At 47.8% G+C, this 24,747-nt stretch overlaps 1 protein-coding gene across 1 annotated transcript in view; it reads left to right on the top strand.

Moving 5' to 3' along the window:
* The window catches only part of LOC115082644 (carcinoembryonic antigen-related cell adhesion molecule 6-like), a 56,290-nt gene extending 32,708 nt beyond the window's left edge, over positions 1 to 23,582 (top strand). Inside the window, exons 4-5 of the mRNA XM_029586846.1 lie at positions 21,278 to 21,380; positions 23,191 to 23,582. Of these exons, the coding sequence (XP_029442706.1) occupies positions 21,278 to 21,354 (77 nt within the window). The 3' untranslated portion in view covers positions 21,355 to 21,380; positions 23,191 to 23,582. The remainder of the gene's footprint in view (positions 1 to 21,277; positions 21,381 to 23,190) is intronic.
* The last annotated feature ends 1,165 nt before the right edge of the window (positions 23,583 to 24,747 follow it).

The following is a 24,747-nucleotide window of genomic DNA, read 5'->3' as shown; positions in this document are numbered from 1 at the left end:
AGGCCATGGCCAAATACATTGAGGGAACATCTCGCAAAGGGATTTATTCGACCATCCACATCCCTGCTGGGGCAGGGTTTTTCTTCGTACCTAAAAAAGATGGGTCGTTAAGACCTTGCATTGACTACAGAGGGCTCAACGCCATCACCCGCAAGGATAGTTACCCCTTGCCGTTGATACCAAAATTACTAGACCAATTACATGGTGCTAAAATCTTCTCTAAACTCGACTTACGAGGTGCCTGTAACCTGGTTCGAATTAAGCCCCTGAGACGAGTGGAAAACCGCTTTTAATACTCGCAACGGTCACTATGAATACCTTGTCATGCGTTTTGGACTGTGTAACGCACCTGCGGTTTTTCAGAACCTTATGAACGAAGTTTTTTCGGGACATGTTATATAAACAGGTGATCGTTTACCTAGATGATATCCTTGTTTACTCTAAGGATCTGGATACTCATCGCAAGGATGTTAAACAGTCCTACAATGACTAAGAGAAAATCAGCTGTTTGTGAACTAGAGCAATGTCTCTTCGGAAGAAACAATCAATACCTTTTTGGGATTTATCGTATCCACCACAGGATTTCAGATGGATCTGGAGAAGGTGGCCAGTATTCGAGACTGGCCACAACCCATGGGACTTCGGGCCATAGGGCGGTTTCTTGGGTTTTCCAACTTTTACGAAGCTTTATCCCACATTATTCTCACATTATAGCCCCGATCACCACTCTGACCAAGAAGGGGGCGGACACCAAGAAGTGGTCCCGTGAAGCAGTACAAGCATTCAAGGATATCAAGACAGCCTTTTTACAAGAGCCATGTCTCAATCATCCGGACCCCAATCATCCGTTCATCGTGGAGGTAGACGCATCCGAGGTAGCAGTTGGAGCAGTCCCTCAGTCAGCACGCGGACCGAGGGGTATTGTTTCCCTGCTCTCTTTTTTTCTCGAAAATTTTCGCCCGCGGAAAAGAACTATGGAATCGGTGATAAGGAATTGCTGGCTATCAAGATGGCTTTTGAAGAATGGAGACAGTGGCTGGAAGGGGCGCAACACACCATCACAATTTTCACTGATCACAAGAATTTGGACTATCTTAACAGAGCTCAACCCTCGCCAAGCCCGCTGGTCACTGTTCTTCTCACGATTTGATTTCGTTCTTCATTATCGTCCAACAGCAAAGAATGGGCGGGCAGATGCCCTTTCCAGATCCTTCGAAGTTGAAGATTCCCCTGAGACTCTTAATCACATTATTGACCCCGCCAAAACTGATGCTGGTGGCCACCGAGACTGTACCCCCCGAGAAAACCGTAGTACCTCTCAGACTACGCTCCAAGGTGCTGTCGTGGGCACATGATTCCCTTTCTGCAGGACATCCTGGGAGAGCAAGAACTTGGGAGCTTCTATCGCGCTACTACTGGTGGCCTCGGATGAAAGGAGATGTGCAAGCTTATGTTTCTTCTTGCCCTAAATGCGCTCAGCAGAAACCTTTACCTGGTTGACGAAGGGGCCTCCTCCAGCCCCTTCCACCTCCTCAAGAACCATGGACCCATATCTCCACAGATTTTGTTGTTGACCTTCCACTATCTGGCGGGAATCAGGTAGTATGGGTTGTAGTCGACCGGTTCTCAAAGATGGCCCATTTCATGCTTTTATCCAAGTTGCCCTCTACTCCTGAACTGGCAGACCTATTCTCAACACATATTTTCCGTCTCCATGGACTTCCACTTCACATTACCTCGGACAGAGGACCTCAGTTTACGGCCAAATAATGGGAGTGCGCTTTGCAAGATGTTGGCATCCAACAAGATTTCACGACTGCCTTCCACCTGCAAGGTAATGGCCAGGCGGAGCGAGTCAACAGAGAATTAAAATTGTTTTTACGCCTTTTTCGTGAATCATCGCCAAAGATGACTGGGCCCCTCTTCTACCCTGGGCCGAATTTTCCCATAATTCCCATGTACACCTCAAGCCACTGGACAATCACCTTTTCAGATTGTTGTTTGTTTTTTGGGAAAACAGCCACGACCCCCTTTACCTCTACCGCTTACGGTGGCTTCGCCAGCTGCTCAATTATCTGCACAAACAGCTCCAGGAACCTTGGGAGACCACCAATGCTAGGCTTCGCCGGGCAGCCGAAACTGCTAAATGTATGTCTGACAAACATCGCAGGCCCGCTCCACATTTCAGTGCGGGAGATCGGGTTTGGCTTTCTACCCGTCATTTACGTCTTCGGTCGCGACTCGCACCCCAGGTACATCGGACCGTTCCTCATCTGCAGACGTCTGAGCCCGGTAACTTATCGCCTGCGACTTCCCTCGACTCTCCGGATCCACAATTCTTTTCATGTGTCGCTGCTCAAACCTCTGGTTTCTTCCTCCATTCATGAACCTCCACGTCCACTTTCCACGGTCGAACCTGAAGAAGACGCCATCTACCAAGTTCGAGAGATTCTGGACATCCGTCGCCATCATAGACGATGGGAATATTGATCGCCTGTGAGGGGTTCGGTCCAGAGGAGAATTCCTGGGAACCAGCGGTCAATATATTGGATAAGTCTTTACTTCACCAATTTCACATTGCACATCCGGATAAACCAGGTCTGTCCAGGAGGGGGCGTAAGAGGGGGGGTACTGTTGTGAGGCCGATCGCGATTGCATGCGTTCGGGCCTCCCTACCTCTCTCCTGCAAGCCGGACGGGGTCCCTCTCCTCGGCGGCCCACGAAGCACGGGCCGCGGCGTTGACGGCAGCCCTGCTGTCAGAAGACAGCGTCGGGAGAGCCGCGGCTGGCCCCGCCCCTTAAAGGGGCCGGGCCGCGGAATCGAGGCCGGCCCCGGAAGAGGACGTCATCAGAGAGGGAGATTTAAAAACTCCCTCAGTGAAGACTTGGATTGCCTTCACAACAGTTCCTGTTGCTCGGTGTTGTCCCTGTGCTGCTCGTTCCTTGAATTGACCTCCTGCCTTTGCCTGCCGCCTGCCTGGACCCCCGGATTGGACTTGACTCTGCCTTTGCCTGCTGCCTGTCTGGACCCTGGATTGGACTTGACTCCGCCTTTGCCTGCTGCCTGCCTGGACCCCGGTTTGGACTTTACGCTGCTTGGCTGCCGCCTGTCCTGACCCCTGCCTGCTACCTGGCCTGTGTGTCTGCCTGTCCCTGGCCTGTACCCGGATCGCGCTGTGGCCTAGCAGAGGGTACTGAGGGGTTGGCTGTTCCGGGATTTCCACCTTCCGGAGGCGAAGTTCACCAAGGGCCTTCAGGTGGGTGTTCTCTCACTCCGGGTCAAGGGTCCACTAGCATAACAGTTTAAATAACCAACAATTATTTACATTGTGCTGAATGTACAGTAATGATTGCTATGTTGATATTGGCAGAAGCTGGGCTAGCTCTGCCAGGTGTGAAAACAACATTCAGCAGACAATGGGGACTGAACGTCCAAAATGGCCAGCGAGTGGGAAAATCGGGCTCTAGACTCCGCCGTAAATCTATGGATCAAAGCATACCGAAAGAGGGTGAAGAGTAAAATCCGAAGACCAACTTCTAACTGGTTCAGAATTCCTGTTTCTTGGTGGAAGTATAGATGATTCCTGGAAAATTGTTTGTACTCTTACAAGTTACAGTCTGGTTGATGCCACATGTATAGGGAGGATTATCGCTGAAATGTTCCTAGTAGATGTGTATATAGATGTGGGAAGGGGAGGTTGTCTGTTTCTTGGAGGGGCACTACTGATGTATCAGTGGTGGGATATCAGGAGAGTCTGGGGGTGGAGGGAAGATACAGGGAGGGGAGGGAGGGGGAAGGGAACAAAGGGGAAACTCAGGAACAAGGTGCTACGAGGGAATCCTTTACAGCAGTTACAAGGCAAAGAGGTTCTGGGCAGGGGAGGGTACAGTATGCCAGAAGCAGAGTTATACGGGGTGGATATCTCTCTGATGTCGATTAGAGTGGTAACCCTTAATGTTAAGGGTTTTAAATATGCCTCTTAAATGTAAAACTCATGCTTCAGGAAGCTCTTTCTTTAAAAGCTTCCATCATCTTTCTACAGGAAACGCACTTAAGAAAGAAATATGAGAGATTGTTAACCTCACCTCAATATCTGCATATATTGTTTGCGGCCAGCAGGCCTAAACACAAATACACGGGGGTGGGGATTTTATTCTCTAGGTGCAAGTTAAAACTGTCCATAGGGATGAAGAGGGGAGATTTTTGATAGTGTCTGTCTTCATTAATAAGGTTCTATATATGCTGGTTAATATCTATAATCCGAATACGCTCCAGAGAGAGATATTCCACAGTCTGGATGCATTATTGTTACAATGTAAGAGTGGTATTTTGATAATTGGGGGAGATTTTAACATGGTAGGAGACCCCACGCTAGATTACTCTAAAGGTGGTAGACATTACTCTAAAATAGATCAGAGAGCTCTTAAGAACTTCATCATGAAATGGAATTTATTTATTTATTTATACTTTTTTTTAAACCGACCTTCATGATACAATCTCATGAAATCAGTTTACATGGAACGGGGATTAACAACAATAACGAAGAAGATGCAAAAGTTACAATGAACAGGGATAATGGAACTAGGAAGGAGAAGAAACCAGAAGTGGAGAGGTAACTCGGTAACTATAACAAAGTAAATGCACTGTCCAAGATAGTGTGCCCTAAACAGGCGGACTTAGTATGTGATCTGTGGCATTGTTGATGCAGGCCTAGGTTGGGTGGAAGGCTTGTTGAAACAGCCAGTTTTTAAGTTTTTTTTCTGAAGGTCAACAGACAAGGTTCCTGTCTGAGATCAGGAGGGATGGCATTCCAGATGGCTGGTCCTGCTGTCGAGAAGGCCCGTTCTCTGGTGGTTGTCAGATGGGTGGATTTGGAGGAAGGGGCGTGCAGAGATCCTTCGTAAGCTTCCCTAATGGGTCTTGAAGAGGTGTGGAGTTTGAGTGGGAGTTGCAGGTCGATGGGGAACTGGTGGTGAATGGTTTTATGAATGATGGTATGGGATTTGTGAAGGATTCTGTAGCTTATTGGAAGCCAATGTAGATCTCTGAGGATGGGCGTGATATGTTCTCTTCTGTTGGTGTTTGTCAGGATTCTAGCGGCCGCATTTTGGAGCATCTGAAGCGGTTTGGTAGTGGCGGTAGGAAGACCAAGCAGAATGGAGTTGCAGTAGTCTGGAGAACAGGATGGCCTGGAGAACTGATCTGAAGTCTTGGAAATGTAAGAGAGGTTTAAGTCTTTTTAGCACTTGAGGTTTATAGAAGCAATCCTTGGTGGTGTAATTGAACTTCTTTAAGTTCAGATGGCTGTCATTTATTACTCCAGGTCTCTTGCTTGAGTGATTAGAGTGTTGGGTAGGGTCAGCTGGAGGGTATCATTGTTTTCCGGTGATATGAGGAGGAGTTCTGTCTTGACAGGGTTGAGAATCAAATTGAGGCTGGTGGGGAGGAGATTGATGGACTGGAGGCAGTTGTCCCAAAACTTAAGTGTTTTTGTCAGGGGTTCAGTTATAGGGATCAGAATTTGCACGTCGTCGGCGTATAGATAGTGTTTCAGCTTTAGGTTTGTTAACAATTGGCAGAGGGAAAGGAGGTAGATGTTGAAGATCGTGGGAGATAGCGAAGAGCCCTGAGGTACACCTAGTGAGGAAGTGATGCGTGGGGACTCTTTATTGACTTTGACTTTGAATCCTCTATTACTGAGGAAGGAGTCGAACCATCTAAGGGCTGTTTCTGTAATCCCAATTTCAGAAAGTCGATTTAGGAGGATGACATGGTTCAGCATGTTGAGGAGCACCAGCAGGAAAGAGTGCCCTTTGTCTAGGCCCATGATGAGGTGGTCTGTGAGGGAGATGAGGAGTGTTTCGGTGCTTAGCGGTTTGCGGAATCCATATTGGGAGGGGTGGAGTATTTTGTGGTCTTCGAGATATTCCGAAAGTTGAGCGTTGACTAATTTTTCCGTGATTTTAGCAACAAAAAGTAGATTGGAAACAGGGCGGAAATTGTTCAGGTTCTTAGGATCTAGATTCGGTTTCTTAAGCAAGGGTTTGAGGGTGGTGAGTTTTAGAGCACTGGAGAAAATTCCTTGTGAAAGAGAGCAATTATGATGTCGGTCAGAGACTTGGCGAGGGTGTCAGGCACCAATAGAAGTAGCTTAGTTGGGATTTGGTCGGAGGGGTGGGTGGAGGGTTTCATTTTCTTTAGTATGTTTTCTATCTCCATGGTGGAAGTGGGTTCAAATAATTTGAGAGATGCTCTCGTAGTTGTGATGTAAGAGGGAGATGGGGGGGAGGGGTAGACTAGTTAGAAGGTTGGAGATTTTGCTGTGGAAGAAGAATGCAACATCATTGGCTTTAGATTGAGCTTGGTCGCCCGGGATGGACAGGGTGGTAGTTTTTGTAAGTTCTGAAACGTATGAGAACAGGGCCTTAGCGTCGAAAACGAGATCGTGGTGGACATCTGGCGGGAAACAAATCCAGCCAGTCGATTACTCATTTTACTCTCCAGCTCATGACACCTATACTAGAATTGACTTTCTTTTAATAGACAAGACATTGGTGGAGCAGTACCTCCAATGCAAGTATAGGTAGTATAGTATGTCTGACCATGCGCCAGTTTGGTGGGAATTTAATAGCTTGAGCTTTGACTGTGGGTGTAGGTTTTGGAAATTTAATGATTCTATAATTAAAGATAGGGAGGTAGAACTACAAATACGTAAGGCCATCAGGGACTATTTAACGATTAATGACACTGCTTGAAGGCAGTTATCCGGGGAAAAGTAATCGCGATAGCTGCTTATAAAAAGAAAGAGCCCAACAACATAAGATGCTACGGGAACAGTTGGCAAAGGTGGAGCAGGCACCTTCGAGGCCCCTGTTAAAGGAATTGGGAGATATTCGCTATCAAATCCGCATGCTGGAAGCAGAGGAGCTGGTGTATAATCTAGATTTAGCTAACAAATCTATTATGAACATGGCAAGCTGGGCTGGGAAGCTGCTGGCGCACAAGTTAAAGGCTAGAACGTCCCAGGCACAGATCACCAAAATCAAGGCAAATGATGGGTCTCTGCTCTTGGACGGTGAAGGGATTAGGGCTCAATTTAATCACTTTTTTGCTGAACTGTATGCCCGGGAAGAGGGAGTTCCTGAGGAGGATATAATTAAATATTTGGATGAAGTTCAGCTGCCTTGTTTAGATCAGTCTCTAACGGATGGGATAGGCCAACCTATTACTTCTGAGGAAGTTTTTAGCAGCAATTACTGAGTTTAAAGCCAGGAAAGGCCCCAGGAATCGATGGATACACCCACTTTTTTACAAGAAATTCAAAGACATATTAGTAGTCCCTTTAGTCAACATGTTTTTAATATGCTTGGGTCTGGTTGCCACTTCCTGAATGCAGCAAATGTAGCCGGCATTACTATTTTACCTAAACCTGGAAAGGACCTCACTCAATGTAGCTCCCTATCGCCCGATATCACTTACTAATATTGACCTGAAAATATTAGCTAAGATCCTGGCTACTAGACTAAAAGTGGTAATTACATCCCTAATTCATGATGATCAGGCGGGGATTTATGCCGGGTAGAATGGCAGGGGATAATATTCGAAATGTGATTAACATTGTCCATTATGCACGTAAGAATGCCATAGCGTCCATGTTATTTGGGGTGGATGCAGAAAAAGCATTTGATAGGGTGCATTGGCCCTTTCTTTTTCAGGTTATGAGAAAAGTAGGTTTGGGTGGCGGTTTTCTCCAGTGGGTGCAAGATTTTTATATCAAGATCCTGCTGCCTGCATAAAGGTGAATGGAGGATACTCTGAAAATTTCCAAGTACAACGGGGAACGAGGCAAGGGTTGTCCACTGTCGCCATTACTGTTTGCCTTCTGTCTAGAGCCCTTGGCAGAAAAAATCAGGACAGTGGGAGAGATTCTGGGTATACGGATACGAGATAAGAATTATAAGATCTCTCTCTATGCCGATGACGTGCCCTTGGCCAACCCGGAGAAATCCTTACATGCGTTAATTTCGGAGCTTGAAAATTTGGGAGGGTATCTGGTTTCAAAGTTAATAAAGAAAAATCGGAGCTACTCCCTATTTTCTTGTCTCAACCTCAGATTACACAGTTTAAAACAGTCTTTCCCCTTCCAATGGGCGAAACAATCGGTAAAGTATCTAGGGGTCCAGATAGGATCGGAATATGGGGATATCTTTAGCCGAACTATATACCATTATTCAAACAATTAGAGAAACATCTTCAATCGTGGGATAGAATAGAGCTGTCATGGCTGGGCAGGATTGCTGCAATAAAAATGACCTTTTTGCGGAAACTGGTGTATTTTTTTCAGACTTTCCCATGTATACTGCCAGCAAATTATCTCAAGGGATGGAAGCTAAAACTTTTTCTTTTATCTGGAAGCAGCAACCACCAAGGGTTTCACGTTCCGTCCTTTATCAAAGCAAAGCAGATGGAGGCCTGGGGGTTCCACACCTTCTTAAGTATTATGCGGCATCCCAACTCGAGGTGGTGATAGACTTTCATGATAAGGTATACACTATAAACAATGGGTTCAGCTAGAAAATGACATGGCTCACGGCTTGTCGATTAGGAAGCTCTTCTGGACAGGGGGGCGGATAAGGCTGGATGAGGATCGGATTTCACCATGCACTGCTATCACTATACATCTTTGGAATCAATGGAGGACCTTGATAGTGGGGACCCGTAGATTTTTGTATTTCCATCCCGATTAGAGGATGTGAGGGAATACAGGAAAGCGGTTTCAAGACTGGGAAGATAAGGGTTTACATTCATTGGGGCAGGTGTGGCAGAAAACAAGGGGTGATGTCTTTTGAGGGTTTGAGAGATAAATACTGCCTCACAGATAGGGATCATTTTGTGTATCTTCAGTTAAACATTTTCTTACTTCTAAAGACGTACGAGAAGATATGAACAAAGGGAAAACATTGGTTGAAAGCTATTATGACAAGGCTCACATTTTTAAAGGAGCTATATCCAAAATGTATATTGTACTTGATGGACTACCACACACTGTGGGACATCTGAAAGCTTGGGAGTCTGATTTGGGAAACCCCTTGACAGGGCGAATGGGATGCCTGCTTTCAGGAGGTGAGACGGAGTTCTTTATCTGCTCAATTAGAGGAGCAAAGCTATAAGATGCTGTTCCGATGGTACTTAACGCCATATAAGCTACATAAAATGGGGCTTAAACAGGACAATATATGCTGGAGAAAATATGGGATGCTAGGTGATTTCTATCATATGTGGTGGACCTGCCCGGTTATTAAACAGTTATGGGAGAAGGCGGAGTTCTGGCTTCGTGACTTGCTACGAACTAATCTACACTGGACTGCAAGGGGAGCCTTGTTACATGATCCAATGGATGGAGTATCCTTACTAGGGGTATGCATTCGTTTTCGCCATATCCTGTGACTCACAGGAAAGGGTCGGACAGGTTGGCATGGATACCGGAATGCAGTGTATCAGCGCTGACATTTTGTGAAATGCACTGAATGCAGCCAATCGCGCTGTCTTTCAGCTCTCTCTTAGGATTTTACTGATGAGCCAGCACTATATATACATCAACACGAGGCGTGCCACACACTTTCTTTGCAGGGTTGGTGTGGGGAGGTGGGCTTTGTGGAAAGGCTGCACAGAGAGCAATTTTGGCTAGTTAGGAAAGAGAAAAAAAGCTAATTATTCTTTCCCTGTACGTACCCGGATCAGTCCAGACTGAGGGTTGATCCTCCTTTCCAGCAGGTGGAGACAGACCAAAACTGAAAGGATATCCTATATGAGGCCAGAGCCTATCCTGTAACCCTTCTGTATTCGTCTGTCTCCAGCAGGTGCAGCAGTTCACCCTTCGGTTCTCTGCCTTAGGCTAGTCAGCCTTCTTTTCTTAGGATCAAGCAAGTATTTATTTCTAGTCTTCTTTCTAGTCTTCTTCCTATTAAAAGAGAATTTTCTTTTAGTGACTTTTTTTCCTTTTCTTCTGTGGGGGAGACGCCCTTGTGCACTGCATAGCCTGAGTCCGTACCCGCTTCCTGGTGTGGGGACCGAGTCTCTCCAGGTCTCGTCTCCCCACCCCCTCTGGCTGCCGAGAGGGTTTAGAACCAGACTACTGCGATCAGTTAAAAAATAAATAAATAAAATTAATTTCAAAGTTTGAATATAAGTTACAGGTATTCCCCTACCTCTAACTTGAACCGGCAGCCAGACAGGCAGGAGTCAGCAGGTTTCCCTCCTGCTTCACTCCAGGCCTGCAGGCTGTGAGTCAAACTTTTTTTTCTCAGCTTTTTTTTTTCAGAAGCGGCTCTCCTATGCCGCGGCAGGCAGCCTGCCTCTCCTGTGGGCAGCCCTCTTCGCGATTTTCCCGACAGGCCCTCTGCTCTGCTTGCCTGCCAGGTGGGGAAGATCCCTTCTCGGCAGGACAAGCAAATTTAGTCCGGGATCAACTTCCTCCAGCATGGCCAGGGCCGTTCCTGGGTCGGCAAAGCCCAGGAATGGTGGCCATTTTGGATTTTTCAGCGGCTCCGTTTTCAGAGCTCCCTGAGGCTGGGGGGGCCAGATTTTTTTGAGATGCCCCGTGGGCCCCCAGGAGGGGGTCCCCCTCCTCCCCCTCCGGAAAATCCACAGAATTCGTCCTCTTGCATAAATCATATCTAGTTAGCCTGCAGGAGAAGGACGAAAGCCCCACCTCGATTACCCCCCCCCCGCCAAAAATCCCCCGCTCCACGCCGTTGACTGCTAGCTGCAGAGCCCCAGGGGCCGGTTAGGGTGCAGGTGGTCCCGGGGGTGCCCCCCCCCTTCCCGACCCCCCAGTGGATCCAGGGTTTCCGGACCCCGCCACTACCCTGGATCCAGAGGGTAACCTTCCTCTAGAGAGGGACGACCCCAGAGCCCTATGCTTGTTCCGCAAGGAGGAGTTGGAGCCCCTCATCCCCTTTGTCCTCCAGGAATTGGGTGTTGGCGGGGGCCCACTGCGGATAACCTGATGGCCTCCTTGCCCAAGGATATGGACCCCGGTCCTGGGGGGTCTCAGGGTTCCGGCTACCGTCTTTTCCCTTCTATCCCATGCTCAAACTCCTGATCCTATGGGAATGGGAGGCTCCCGAGGGGGCTGTCCGGGTGGGGTGCACCTTGGACCAAACTCTGTCCCCTCCCGGAGGAATGCTTGGACCTTTTAAAGAATCCCTCTGTGGACTCCTATGTTTCGGTGGTCACCAAGCATACCACGATCCCAGTGGAGGGATCGGCGGTGCTCAAGGATGGACAGGATCGTAAGCTGGAAGCTCACATGAAACGCATCTTCGAAGTCTTGGCTCTTGGAGTCCGGGCGACTTCCTGCAGCAGTCTCATGCTGCGGGCAGGCCTCAGGTGGGTTCAACAATTACTCTGCACCAGGACCCTCCCGCCGGCAGAGGCGGAGCAGGCTGAGCATCTGGAAGCCGTAATCATTTACGGGGCAGATGTGCTCTACAATCTGGTTTGTGTTCAGGCGATGGCTTCGGCGGTGTCTGCTTGGAGACTCCTCTGGCTACACAATTGGTTGGCCGATCAGTCCTCCAAAGCCCGGTTAGGCACGTTGCCCTTCAAAGGTAAGCAGCTCTTTGGTGAGGACCTTGAGAAGCGTATGGACTCCTTAGCGGAAAACAAGGTCCATAAGCTCCCGGACGACCATCCTAAACCATCCCGGTCCTACACACCCTCTCATGCTCACTTCCGGGGCTAGCGTTGTTATACTCTGCGCGGGCGGGGTGGTTCCTCGAGGGGTTATTCTCAGTCTTGGTCGCAGCCCTTTCATGGGCAGCGGCCCTTTCGCGAGGGCCAGCCCGCGCGCTCCACCCCCAAGCCTGCCACACAATGAAGTTCAGCTGACTCATTCCTCGGTCCCCTCCCTAGGGGCCGCCTCTTCCCTGTTTTTTGAGGAATGGGTGAAAATCACATCGGATCAGTGGGTCCTCGACATTATCAGAGACTGGTACGCCTTCGAAATTGTCTGCGAACTTCCGGATCTTTTTCTCTTTTCTCAATGCGGGCAGTCCAAGAGGGTCGCGGTGGAACAAACCCTGACCAGACTCCTGGATCTGGGCGCGGTGGTCCCGGTCCCAGAGAGGGAGCTTGGCGCCATCCAGTATTCTATTTACTTCGTCGTTCCCAAGAAAGACAGGTCCTATCGCCCGATCCTGGACATCAAGAAGGTCAATTGGGCCCTCAAAATTCCTGATTTCCGCATGGAAACCCTGCGAGTGGTCATCGCAGCAGTTCGCCCCGGAGAGTTTCTCGCTTCACTCAATCTCGCAGAGATGTACTTCCATATTCCGATTCACCGCAACTACCAGAAGTATTTCCACTTCCATGTTCTCAACCGGGACTTCCAGTTTCGGGCGCTTCCTTTCGGTCTCGTGACCCATGCCTCGCACCTTCACCAAGGTCAAGGTGGTCGAGGCGTCTCTTCTCCGGGAAAGAATCCATCCTTGTTCATCCCTACCTGGACTACTGGTTCATCAGGGCCAAGTCGACGGCTTCCTGCCAACAGGTGTGGATCGTGTATTATCTCTTCTCGCTTCCCTCGGGTGGATAGTGAACTTCTCAAGAGCAACCTTCAGCCCTCCCAGGAGTTAGAGTTCCTGGGAGCCCACTTCGACACCCAAGTAGGCAAGGTCTTCTTACAGCGTGCGCACTCTCAAGCTGATCGAGCAAATCCAGAACCTGATTGCACTACCTTCCCCGACGGCCTGGGATTACCTGCAGGTTTTGGGAATCCATGGCTTCCATCGACCTCATCCCCTGGGCTTTTTCTCATATGCGTCCGTTACAGAAAGCTTGCTATCCCGTTGGCAACCGGTGTCGGAACAATTCACATGGTCCTTCTGTTCTTGGACTCTACAGTCGACGACTTGCAGTGGTGGCTGACGTGCCCTCATCTCCTCCAGGGGATGCTTCTCCAAGCGCCACAGTGGATGATAGTAACCACGGATGCCTGTCTGTCGGGCTGGGGTGCTGTTTATCTCTCAGTCCACGCAGGGAACCTGGTCGCAGACTTAGTCTCACTGGCACATCAATCGGTTGGAGACCATGGCGGTGCGCCTGGCCTTTCAGGAGTTCCTCCCCTGCTCCGCGGGCAAGGCGGGTAAGAGTCCTGTCTGACAATTCTACCACAGTGGCTTACATCAATCGCCAAGGGGGCACTCGCAGTCCCCCTGGTGGCCCTGGAAGCTAGCCGTCTCTTTGCATGGGCGGAATGGCATCTGCAGTGCCCTGGCGACCTCCCACATCGCGGACAAGGACAATGTTCAAGCCGATTTTCTCAGCCATCAATCACTTGATCCGGGGGAGTGGGAACTCTCAGATACGGCCAAGGCTCTGATAGTGGACAGGTGGGGTCCCCCCCCACCTAGACCTCATGGCAAACCCTGCGCAACTCCAAGGCAAATCGGTTCTTTAGCCGCTGGAGGGAGCACAGCTCAGAGGGCGTGGATGCTCTGGCTCTTCCTTGGCCAGCGGACGTCCTTCTGTACGTATTTCTCCCGTGGCCTCTGGTGGGAAAAGTTCTAAGAAGAATCGAACTCCACCGGGGACCCGTTGCTTCTGGTAGCACCCGAGTGGCCGCGAAGGCCGTGGTTCGCAGAGTCTCATCAACCTGGCGACGGACGGACCTCTCCGTCTCGGTCATCTACCTCGTCTTCGACAGGGGCCTGTATTTTTCGACCAGGCCGATCACTTTTGTCTAGCGGCCTGGCTTTTTTGAACGACCAAGCCTGAGGCGTAAGGGCTATAAGGAGGAGGTCATCTCCACCTTGCTACGGGCCCAGAAACAGTCGACTTCCCTAGCCTACGTGCATATCTGGAAGGTTTTGAGTCTGTTTGTTGGGAATCGGGTATCCCAGCGTGCTCCGCCCGATCTCTGTGGTTTCTTTCTTTTCTTCAGAAGGGTCTCTCCAAGGGCCTCGCCTTCAGTTCTCTATGCGTACAAGTCTCCGGGCTCGGCTCTCTCCTGGGTCGGGTGGAAGGTCATTCCCTAGCGGGCCACCCGGACGTGATTCGATTTCTGAGGGGGCGGTTAAACAGCTCCACCCCCCTTCTCGTGCCACGTGCCCATCGTGGAGTCTTAATCTGCTCTTCAGGCTCTCTGTGTGGCTCCTTTCGAACCTCTCTGCCACACTACACTAAAAGATCTTACGCTAAGACTGTCTTTCTGGTCTCTATCTCCTCCGCTCAGCAGATCTCCGAAGATTCAAGCGGTGTCCTGTCGGGAGCCCTTCTTGCGTTTTTCCGATTCAGGGGTTTCTCTCAAGACTGTCCCTTCTTTCTTGCCAAAAGTTGTTTCCGCCCTTCCATGTCAACCAGTCGGTTGTTAAAACTCCCTGCGTTATCCCCAGAGGAGATTGCGGGTACGACTGGGGGCAACCTCCGCCGACTAGATAGCGAAGCAGGACCTGTTTGACATCTCCAGGTTACCAAACTAGGGTTTCGGACCATCTCTTTGTCCTTTGGAGTGGTCCCAACCAGGGTAAGCCGGCTTCTAAGATCACTATTGCGCGATGGTTGAAAGAAGCGATCTCCTCGGCCTGGATAAGTTCTTGGAGGAGAAATCCATTACCTGCTATTAAGTTCACTTAGAGAATAGCCACTGCCATAGCAATGGTTACATGGAATAGACTTAGTTTTTGGGTACTTGCCAGGTTTCTTATGGCCTGGATTGGCCACTGTTGGAAACAGGATACTGGGCTTGATGGACCCTTGGACTGACCCAGTATGGCATTTTTCTTATGTTCTTATGTTCTTATCTTTGCCAAGGTCGACCAGTCCCCGAGGGCCTGAAGGCTCATTCTCTGCGCTCTCAGCTACTTCTTGGGCGGAGAGTCAATCTGTTTCTCCGCAGAGAGTTGCAGGGCCGCCACTTGGACGTCCTTGCATACCTTTGCTCGACACTACCGTCTGGATGTGCAAGCTCCGGTCTTCGGTTCCTTTGGGCGGCAAGTGCTTCGAGCAGGACTGTCTCGGTCCCACCCAGTTTAGGGAAGCTTTGGTACATCCCACAGTCTGGACTGATCCGGGTACGTACAGGGAAAGGAAAAATTAGTTCTTACCTGTTAATTTTTGTTCCTGTAGTACCACGGATCAGTCTAGATGCCCTTCCCTGTCTGTCTTTCTTTCTGTCTTCTCTAAGCTTGTTTCTTGCAGATTCGCAGATTCTAATCCTTCATTTTTGTGCAAGAATACTGAGCAATTACAACCGGAAGCCTTGGTCGTTTAAACACCAAGAATATGCAAGAGTGTATAGCTATACATGTTTATTACATTATTCTACAGTTGCTCCATTGAGCTTTATGGTTACGTGCTTGATCCTATTCTGGTTTTATTGCTTTCTGCTTGACAATAGTTATATTGAAGGGTTACAGGATAGGCTCTGCCCTCATATAGGATATCCTTTCAGTTTTGTTCTGTCTCCACCTGCTGGAAAGGAGGCTCAACCCACAGTCTGGACTGATCCGTGGTACTACAGGAACGAAAATTAACAGGTAAGAACTAATTTTCCTTTATTTGGCTGCAGTGTCTGTGCCAGCTAGCCCTGTTTGTATTTGTTTAAAGCAGTTTATTATTTAGGTGATATGACTGAGACGCTGTGCCAGGGAGCAAAGCTGCTAGCAAGCCAAGCACCATTAGGGTATTGTGGCTGGGAGAGCTTTTTTAAACTGAGATTGTTTAATTCAAGTCACTCAGTCTCTCTGTGCACTGGGCTTCAGTGGGCAGTTTAACAGACTAAACTTTATTATTGGGACTGTCTGTGCAGTCAAGTGCCCAGTCTGCCCCTTTTGTGCTTACAAGCAAGCTGCGTGTGTGTGCACACCACACACCTTACATTAGTGCATTGCAAGGCACCGTGACAGTGGGTAGGCACTAGTCAGTGACATTAAATCCATAATGTCAGGGAAAGCTAGATGAGGTCGAGTGATTGGGACTGGCAGAGGAGGTAATTCAAAGGACACTAGTGCCTCTCCCCCCATTAAAGTTAAAAAGGCACCTGTTGCAATCTAAACTCTTGTAGGGGCAGGCAGTTCCATCCCAAAAAAAATGAAATCTGACCATGATGCATCGTCATCGCCACCACCTGTTTCTGGCCCTGTAGTTTTGGAGGTGAGGGAAGGGGAGGTTGAGTCATGCCAGACAAAATGTTGACCCCCAAAAGCAGCAGGGGGTCAGAAGTCTCAACTAAGACTTAGCGTTGACAATGTAGCGCAATCACTGTTTGCTTCTGATTCAGATGAAGAATCATCTTGTGTGGGATTCTCATCTGAAATGGAAGAAGTAAGTAATAGGTGACAAATCTTTGGGAGGATCAGTTAGTCCTGTCTTAGCCTCCACTTCAGTGCAGCAGGGGAGAGATGAAACTGATGAGGAGGAAGAGCAGTCAGCGCAGGCACAGAGGGTGACTGAGGCCCTTGGCATTGCTTCTCAGGGTGCACCCACTACCTCAGCTCCAGTGCCACCACCCCCAAGGCTTTACAGAGGGGAGGATCACAAAAGACATCTGCGATCTGTAGCCACTTTAAAGTGACAGAAGACCCGCGTTTTGCTCGGTGTAATTAGTGTGCCAGGGATATTAGCAGAGGCAAGCAAATGGGACATCTATCTAATTTTGGCATGAACCATCATATGAAGAGGCAACTCTGACTGCTTTCCAGCCTCCCTGTCTTTTGTCAAGGATATTCTCACACTAAAGTCCCTCGGGGTTCCATGTGTAGCCAGCCTGTATCTACCCTCTGACCCATATTGAACCGCTGTTTGTTTACATGGTAACCTCCTCTGCCTCGGCCTTGACAATTCTCGTTTGTATATTCAAGTTTCATATCACCAAAATGCCAGGAAGAGTGCAGATGATAGCACATATCAAATCTTGATTCTAAAGTATAATTCATCTGTATGTACTCTCTTCTATCTGTTGCAGGGTGCCAAGCACACTTTATTAGTACTTCTTCTTAGCTTCGGAAAAGTAAAGTTCTTCAATGCCTCTGTTTCTATTAACACAACAGCTGGCATTTGGGATTTTATTTCACTTGATGAAGTCATTTTTATTAGTGTTTTACCTCCGGTCATTTCTTCCATTTTGAAATCAGCCTCTTTCTATGCGAAGCAGTACTCTTACTGCTTTCTAGCCTCCCTGTCTTTTGTCAAGGATATTCTCACACTAAAGTCCCTGGGTCCCATGTATAGCTAGTCTGTATCCTCTGACCCATGTTGAACCGCTGTTTAGGGGTGAACTCATTCTAAAGGGAACTCTCCCCGGGTGTAGCCTGCCTGTATCTACCCTCTGACCCATGTTGAACCACTGTTTAGGGGTGAACCCATTCTAGGTAGCCCTTTCCTGCGCAAAGGAAAGGGAACTCTCCCCGGTGTAGCCTGCCTGTATCTACCCTCTGACCCATGTTGATCCGCTGCTCACATTCACCCTCCTCTGTCTCGGCCTTGAAAACTCTCGTTTGTATATCAGTTACGTCCACTGGATTTTAAAAGACCAGCGAGAGCTCACTGGACGCCAATGGAAACACCCCACTCTAGGGTGAACCCATTCTAGGGAGCCCTTTCCTGCTCATAGGAAAGGGAACTCTCCCCAGGGCTCTTGTTTGAATATTTGCTACCACCAAAATCGGCACCCGCGAGATGCTCCACCCCACCCAGGCATAGTTCATCATGTTTCAGGTCCTAGCACTCGTGTTAGACTCCCTGGTCCCTGTTTCAAGACGGGTCGGGTGCACAGTACGCCCACTTGACAGTCCTGCCACATGCTGAGCCTCGTCTTGTCTTGCCTCCTTGTCTTTCCCTTTTCAAACCACAGCGACCTGACTACCTCAGCTCTGCCAGCCTGTCTTGCCCCTATCAACTTTCTGCCACTCTGCCTTGTAGGGAAGTGAATCGTTTTTTGACGATTTAAAAAAATCGTCAGATATTTTTTAAATCGTCAAAAATAGAGTCGCGATACAATAGAAATTCCCCCGATTTATCGTGAAAAATCGGGGGAGGGCGGGAAAACCGGCACACCAAAACATCCCCTAAACCCAACCCGACCCTTTAAAACAAATCCTCCACCCTCCCGAACCCCCCCCCCCCAAAATGTTTTAAATTACCTGGTGGTCCAGTGGGGGGTCCCGGCGCAATCTCCCGCTCTCGGGCCATGGGCGCCATTTTGGCTGCCACTAATATAAATGGCGCCCATGGCCCGATAAAAAAAAAAAAAACCCATCTGACCCTTTAAAATTACCCCCTTAGCCTCCCCCACTCTCCCGATTCCCCCCCCCCCAAACTTTTTACACATACCTGGTGGTCCAGGGGGGCCGCGGGTAGCGATCTCCCGTTCCCACGCTATCAGCTGCGCAAAAGGAATGGCGCCGATGGCCCTTTGCCCTTACCATGTGACAGGGCAAAGGTAGCGCCGGCGCCATTTTGAATACTGGCAATACGGCCGGAGTGCAGGAGGTCGCTTCCGGACTCCCGCTGGACTTTTGGCAAGTCTTGTGGGAGTCAGGAGGCCCCCCAAGTTGGCCAAAAGTCCCTGGGGGTCCGGGAGCGATCTTCTGCACTCCGGCTGTATTGCCAATATTCAAAATGGCGCCGGCGCTACCTTTGCCCTGTCACATGATAAGGGCAAAGGGCCATCAGCGCCATTTTTTTAGCGCAACTGATAGCGTGGGAACGGGAGAGCGCTACCCACAGCCCCCCTAGACCACCAGGTATGTGTAAAAAGTTTTGGGGGGGGGTCGGGAGAGTGGGGGAGGCTAAGGGGGTAATTTTAAAGGGTCGGGTGGGGTTTTTTTTTATCGGCGCGGGCCTCATTAGTGATGTGAATTGGAATCTGAACCGATTCCAATTCACATCTCGTAACGATCAGATTTCCCCTCCAGCCGAACCCGATCGTTAAAACGATCGGGCACACGATTCACATCCCTACTGCTTGCTGCCAATCACCAGATGACTCACTCAACTCCTTGTGGTGTTCTTGCCACTATCATGGTTCCTCAGTGTGTTGGTGCTAGTCTTTCTGCTTGCTATGTTCCCCCTTCATTGTGCTGTAGGATGTTGATGCCACTTGTCTTGCTGCTTTGCCTGTCGTGCTGCCTGCAAGGATTCATGCATCTGTTATTGGTGCTCTCTTTTGAAGCTGTGGTGTGTTTTTGACACTCTTGCTGCTGCTTTGTGCCTCTGTTAAAGCAGTCTTGCCACTTCTGGTACCCCTTTGCACCTTTATAATGCCTTAGGCTATTCATGCCACTTTGCCACAGTCTAAGTACCTTGGAGCTCTTTTGTTGTTCTGATGATTGCTCCCCAGAAGTTTCATCAAAATTGATAATAAAACCCCAATTCTGCAGCCAAAAATAGGCTGCAAATCCTTCCCCCATTGACTTTAATGGGAACCGGAAATTGAATGCACGTATCAACGTATCAGGCGGCATACGGACGAATGCAACGAATATGCCCCACGACGAATACGTATCCCGAATGGAATGAATACTTTCTGGCTGCACATCCCTAATCCTTACTACAACAACCTCTCATCAGCGTGGTAGCTCTGGTAGTGAGGGGGTGATCGCGAAACATTGGAAAGAGGCTTGAGCGCCCTCTTTGATGTCGGTGCCCCAGAGACTGAAATGGACTCATTATGTGGAATATCTCACTGCATTACAGAGAGATAACATGAGACGCTTTAACAGTATCTGGCATATCTTTCAACTATGGATTGCCTCTGATGATAGTTCAATCGATAAACCAGAGTTAGGGGGGACGAGGGGACTAAAAGATAAACTGCTCTTCTATATGTATAAAGGACTAAAATGTTCTATTGTTCAGACATCTGTTGTATTTTAAATTCAGTTCATGAACATATACTGTGAACGTATTAGTTATTCTATGTTTGCTCTTTTGTTATCACTCAATAAACAGATAATTACAACAACAAAAAAACCCCACATAACTAACAAGATAAAGGAAGGATATCACAAACTACTTACACTCAGACATCTTAAGCCCTTCCTTGATCAGGATGATTTCAGAACAGTCCTGCAACTATTCATCTTCTCCAACCTAGATTACTGCAATACCCTACTACTTGGCCTACCACTCGCTACCATCCATCCGCTCCAAATCCTACAGAACATAGCCGCCAGCATTCTAACAGGAACAAAACATGAGCACATTACCCCAACTCTCATCTCACTACACTGGCTCCCAATAAAATACCGAATAGACTACAAAGTATTAACAATTCTGAATAAACTAATCATAGGACATCAAACCAACTGGCTAAGTAAATATATCGAAATCCACACTCCAAAATGGAACTTGCGCTCAATGAATAAAGGCCTCCTCAAAATCCCTCACACCAGAACCACACAACCCGTGAGAGAGCCATATCCATCACCTGCCCCACACTATGGAACTCATTACCAATTGAAATAAGAAATCAACCAAACAATAAAACCTTCAAAAAAGAGCTGAAAACCTGGCTTTTCACCAGAGCCTACTCAAACTCACCCAATCAACCACACTACCAGACACCCATGCAACCCAACATCATGAAGAAATCTCCATCTCTCAACCAACAAAATAACTTCCACCATTTGAATCTCTAAGACACTGCGCAACTAACCTCATATCGTATATCTAACAACCTCTTAAGTATAGCTTGAACCCTGAAACCTTGTTGTTACTGACCTAACTGTATAACTCATCCAAGTTATATACCTACCTTTCTACCTTACTCATTAACCCCATGTTGTATGTAATAACTAACACACAAATCCAGAAACTGTAATTCAACTTCAAGACAATATGCTGTGTTGATGTTTATCTAACCTTCTTTTCATGATCACTGTAAACTGTTCTGATGGCGAAACCGAATGACAGTATACAAAACACATTAAATAAATATTTATAAACTACCCTGACTTTTTACTTTGATTCTAAGAATCTGATTGGTTGAAATGTATGGTGTTAACTCTTCTCTTTTACTAACTCAAAATTTTGAAGTTTATGGTCTTGTTTTGAAATAATACAACAATTAAACCACAGGAAATGCATTTTAGTTTACCCCAGCAATAATCTCTGGACAAGGTAGTTACAAATACTTGGGATCCTTTGCTTCACTTCAGGATTTCATGTCCCCAAATGGTGCTTAGCTGACCAAAATGTCCAGTTTAGATGGAAAGTAACTAGGGTCTTATTGTTTCATCTTCAGATCTTGCTAACAGAAGTTTCTGTTTACAGCAAATGGCCCGGTCCAAGTTTCCACTGGACTTCTTGCTGCAGCTCTATGGTTTTCTGCAAGAATCATTCGCTCCTAGAAGTGCCTGGTATGAAGACAGGACTGGTAATATCTTTTTTTTTTTTTCAAGATAATTTTTATTCCATGACAAGGCATAAGCAAGTATACAGAATGTCAAAGCTAAACAATGCATATAATAACTAGGCAATAACATAGTCACAGGCAGTTTTTCATCTTTAAAACAACCCTTGCATGCCATCCCATTAAGATGCTTAATGTCAGGATTCAAAAATGCCTGTAATGCCAGCAAAAACACAGAGAACATAAACCTAGTAGGCTAAATTCAACCTTTACAGGGAGAAATTGGTTATACGTTTCACATGTCACATTATTTCATTCTGCATGAAGAGAGCTCCCCACCATTCCCTAAGCAGGGTGTAACTAGATTAAAGGAATAAGCTGAATTTTACAATCCCAAAAATAAATAATAAAAGTAAAAACTAGAGAGAAAAATTGAAGAAAGCAAAGCAAAATGAAAAACAAAAGCAAAACCTTTTGAGATGGCTGTTAATTGAATATGTTCTGTCTAAACAGTCAGTATGAGTCATGAGATTATAAGGCAGTAGCCTGACAACAAAAATGTTAAGAAGAAGATGGAGCCATAAAAACTTGGTACCTCCTTCGGCTCCCTATTGCAACAAAGAATAATCCATCTGTTATGCAGAAAGTAAATATATTCCTTGAGATCAGGTAACAAATACTAGCACATTGTAAGAGAGCAGACATCATACTGAGCAAAAGACTGAAGTTCCAGTTTCATCACTAAAAGGGAACTATCAGCACAGAAAAGCACAAAAAAAGTCATTGCTTATATGTAGCAATCCGTCCCAGAGACTCCATACAGCTCCCATTAAAGTGCTGGGCATATAATATCCTCAAAAAAATGATAATCTGGACCATTTCTCAAAACTCAAAGCTGATGGCAGAGAAAAAACAAAAAAAAATAAAGCTTAGGGTAGTTTTAAAAAGAAGCGCGATCAGCCTACTTTTGCTTGCGCATCAGACTCAAGCAAAAGTACGCTGGATTTTAGTAGATACGCGCGGAGCCGCGCGTATCCACTAAAATCCTGGATCGGCGCTCGCAAGGCTATCGATTTTGTATAGCCTGCGCGCGCCGAGCCGCGCTGCCTCCCCCCGTTCCCTCCAAGGCCGCTCCGAAATCGGAGCGGCCTCGGAGGGAACTTTGCCCTCCCCTCACCTTACCCCCCTTCCCCTACCTAACCCACCCACCCGGCCCTGTCTACACCCCCCCCTTACCTTTGTGGGGGATTTACGCCTCCCGGAGGGAGACGTAAATCCCCGCGCGCCAGCGGGCCTGCTGCGCGGGGCCGCGACCTGGGGGCGGGTACGGAGGGCGCGGCCACGCCCCCGGGCCGTAGCCACGCCCCCGTACCCGCCCCCAAAACGCTGCCGACACGCCCCCGGAACGCCGCGACGACCGGGCCCGCCCCCCGACACGCCCCCCTCCGAGAACCCCGGGACTTACGCGAGTCCCGGGGCTCTGCGCGCGCCGGGAGGCCTATGTAAAATAGGCTTCCCGGCGCGCAGGGCCCTGCTCGCGTAAATCCGCCCGGTTTTGGGCGGATTTACGTGAGCAGGGCTCTGAAAATCCGCCCCTTAATTTGGTTTTCCAACATTTCCAATTTATCTACTTGTATTTTTTCTGATCTTAGTAAATTAGCTTGAACTTTTTCCAACTCAAAAATTTTCCCTTCTAATACATGTGTCGTTTTATCTAGTTCTTCTATTTTACTTTGCATTTCCACATTCTTATTCAAAACATTATGAACCTCAGATGTTAATTTGTTTATGGATGTTTGCATAGAATTTTTATTTATTTATTTTATTTATTTAGAAACTTTTATATACCGATGAACGTTGGGAACATCTCATCGGTTCACAATAAACGCAATGCAGCTAAAAGAGCTTTACAGTAAAACAGAGTGTTTTGGTACCCGGCTGCGCTTACCCTCGGCCAGGCCCCCCACCTCGATCACGCTGCCGGCACAGGGTCCCTCTCATTGCGGCCAGCCGTACACGGTTCATGGTGCGACTGCCTCCAGATGTCGGGGAAGGCGCTGCAAACTCCGCCTCTTAAAGGGGCCGCGGTGCGAAGACCAGGCCGGCCCCAGAAGATGACATCATCAGCCAGGGAGATTTAAACCTCTCCCTGAAGACAGGAAGACGCCTTTGCAACAAGGTTCCAGTGGTTGCCTGCTTGATTCTTCTGGATTCCCTGTCTTCTGGCTTGACTGGATTGGACTTGGATTTGTTTGCCCGCGGCCTGCCCCCGATCTGTGGCTTGGATTCTCTGTCTTCTGGTTTGACTTGGACTGGATTGGACTTTGTTGTCCTCCGCCTGCCTCGGATCCTTTGCCTGGAATTTGGACTTTGTTGCTCGCCGCCTACTTCGGACCCTTTGCCTGGAATTTGGATTTTGTTGCTCGCCGCCTGCCTCGGACCCTTTGCCTGGAATTGGACTTTGCTTGATCGCTGCCCGCCTCGGACCCTTTGCCTGGACTTGATTATCGTCTCTCCTGTCCCTGCTCCTTAGGGATCCCCAGACGTTGCTGATCCATCCCCGCTGTGTAGGCCTTGTCAGTTAGGTGGACCTTCTCATAGCTGTGCTGTGGTACATTCCACCTTCCGGAGATGAGTGCACCTGGGCACTGCTGGTGGGTATCATCCCTCGTCCCGGACCAAGGATCCACTAACATAACACCGAGAACAATGCACATAAGATTAAATAACAGAGAACTAAGGGTCATAAGGTACAAGGATAAAACTGAACAATTAGAAAATATGTGGCAAAAAAATATAACTAATTACAGGAGGAATGTCATAAAAGTCAAAGGTGAATAGGCGTTAGAGGGGGGAAGAGGGCTGTTAGGAGTATTAAATACTAAATTTTCCAAAGATAAAATTGGCATCTCCAACAGGTTTATTTAAAAGTTACCTAATCAATATATTACAATTTTCAGAGAATGCATTACCTGCTATCTCAAGATTATATTATGTCCCCCAATCACAGCAAACAGAAAGGCAAGGTCAGGGAATTCACCCTGATGTTGATGTAAATCTAAACCTTACTGAATTTCTAGAGAGATCATTTGAAATGATTATAGAAAATAGAGCCACCTTAATAGGGCAGTTTACTTTCCTAACAGAAAGAGATTCTGTACTCAGAATGTTCTTTAGAAATAAGAACTTAAATTTTTATTGTCAATATATCAGGATATTTCCTGATATAACCCGAAGTACACAATTGAGGAGAAAAAATGTCTATGAGACAAGAAGTGATAGATAGAGGGGCTAAATTTCTTTTTAAGATTCCCCTGTCATTGCCTGATTATACATCACGAATCCAAATACTTGTTTAATTTACCGGAACAACTTAGATCCTATTTGGAAT

The sequence above is a fragment of the Rhinatrema bivittatum genome, unplaced genomic scaffold, assembly GCF_901001135.1.
Source record: "Rhinatrema bivittatum unplaced genomic scaffold, aRhiBiv1.1, whole genome shotgun sequence".
Lineage (NCBI taxonomy): Eukaryota > Metazoa > Chordata > Amphibia > Gymnophiona > Rhinatrematidae > Rhinatrema > Rhinatrema bivittatum.
The sequence above is the reverse complement of the archived record's forward strand: the minus strand, read 5'-3'. Positions and strand labels throughout refer to the sequence as shown.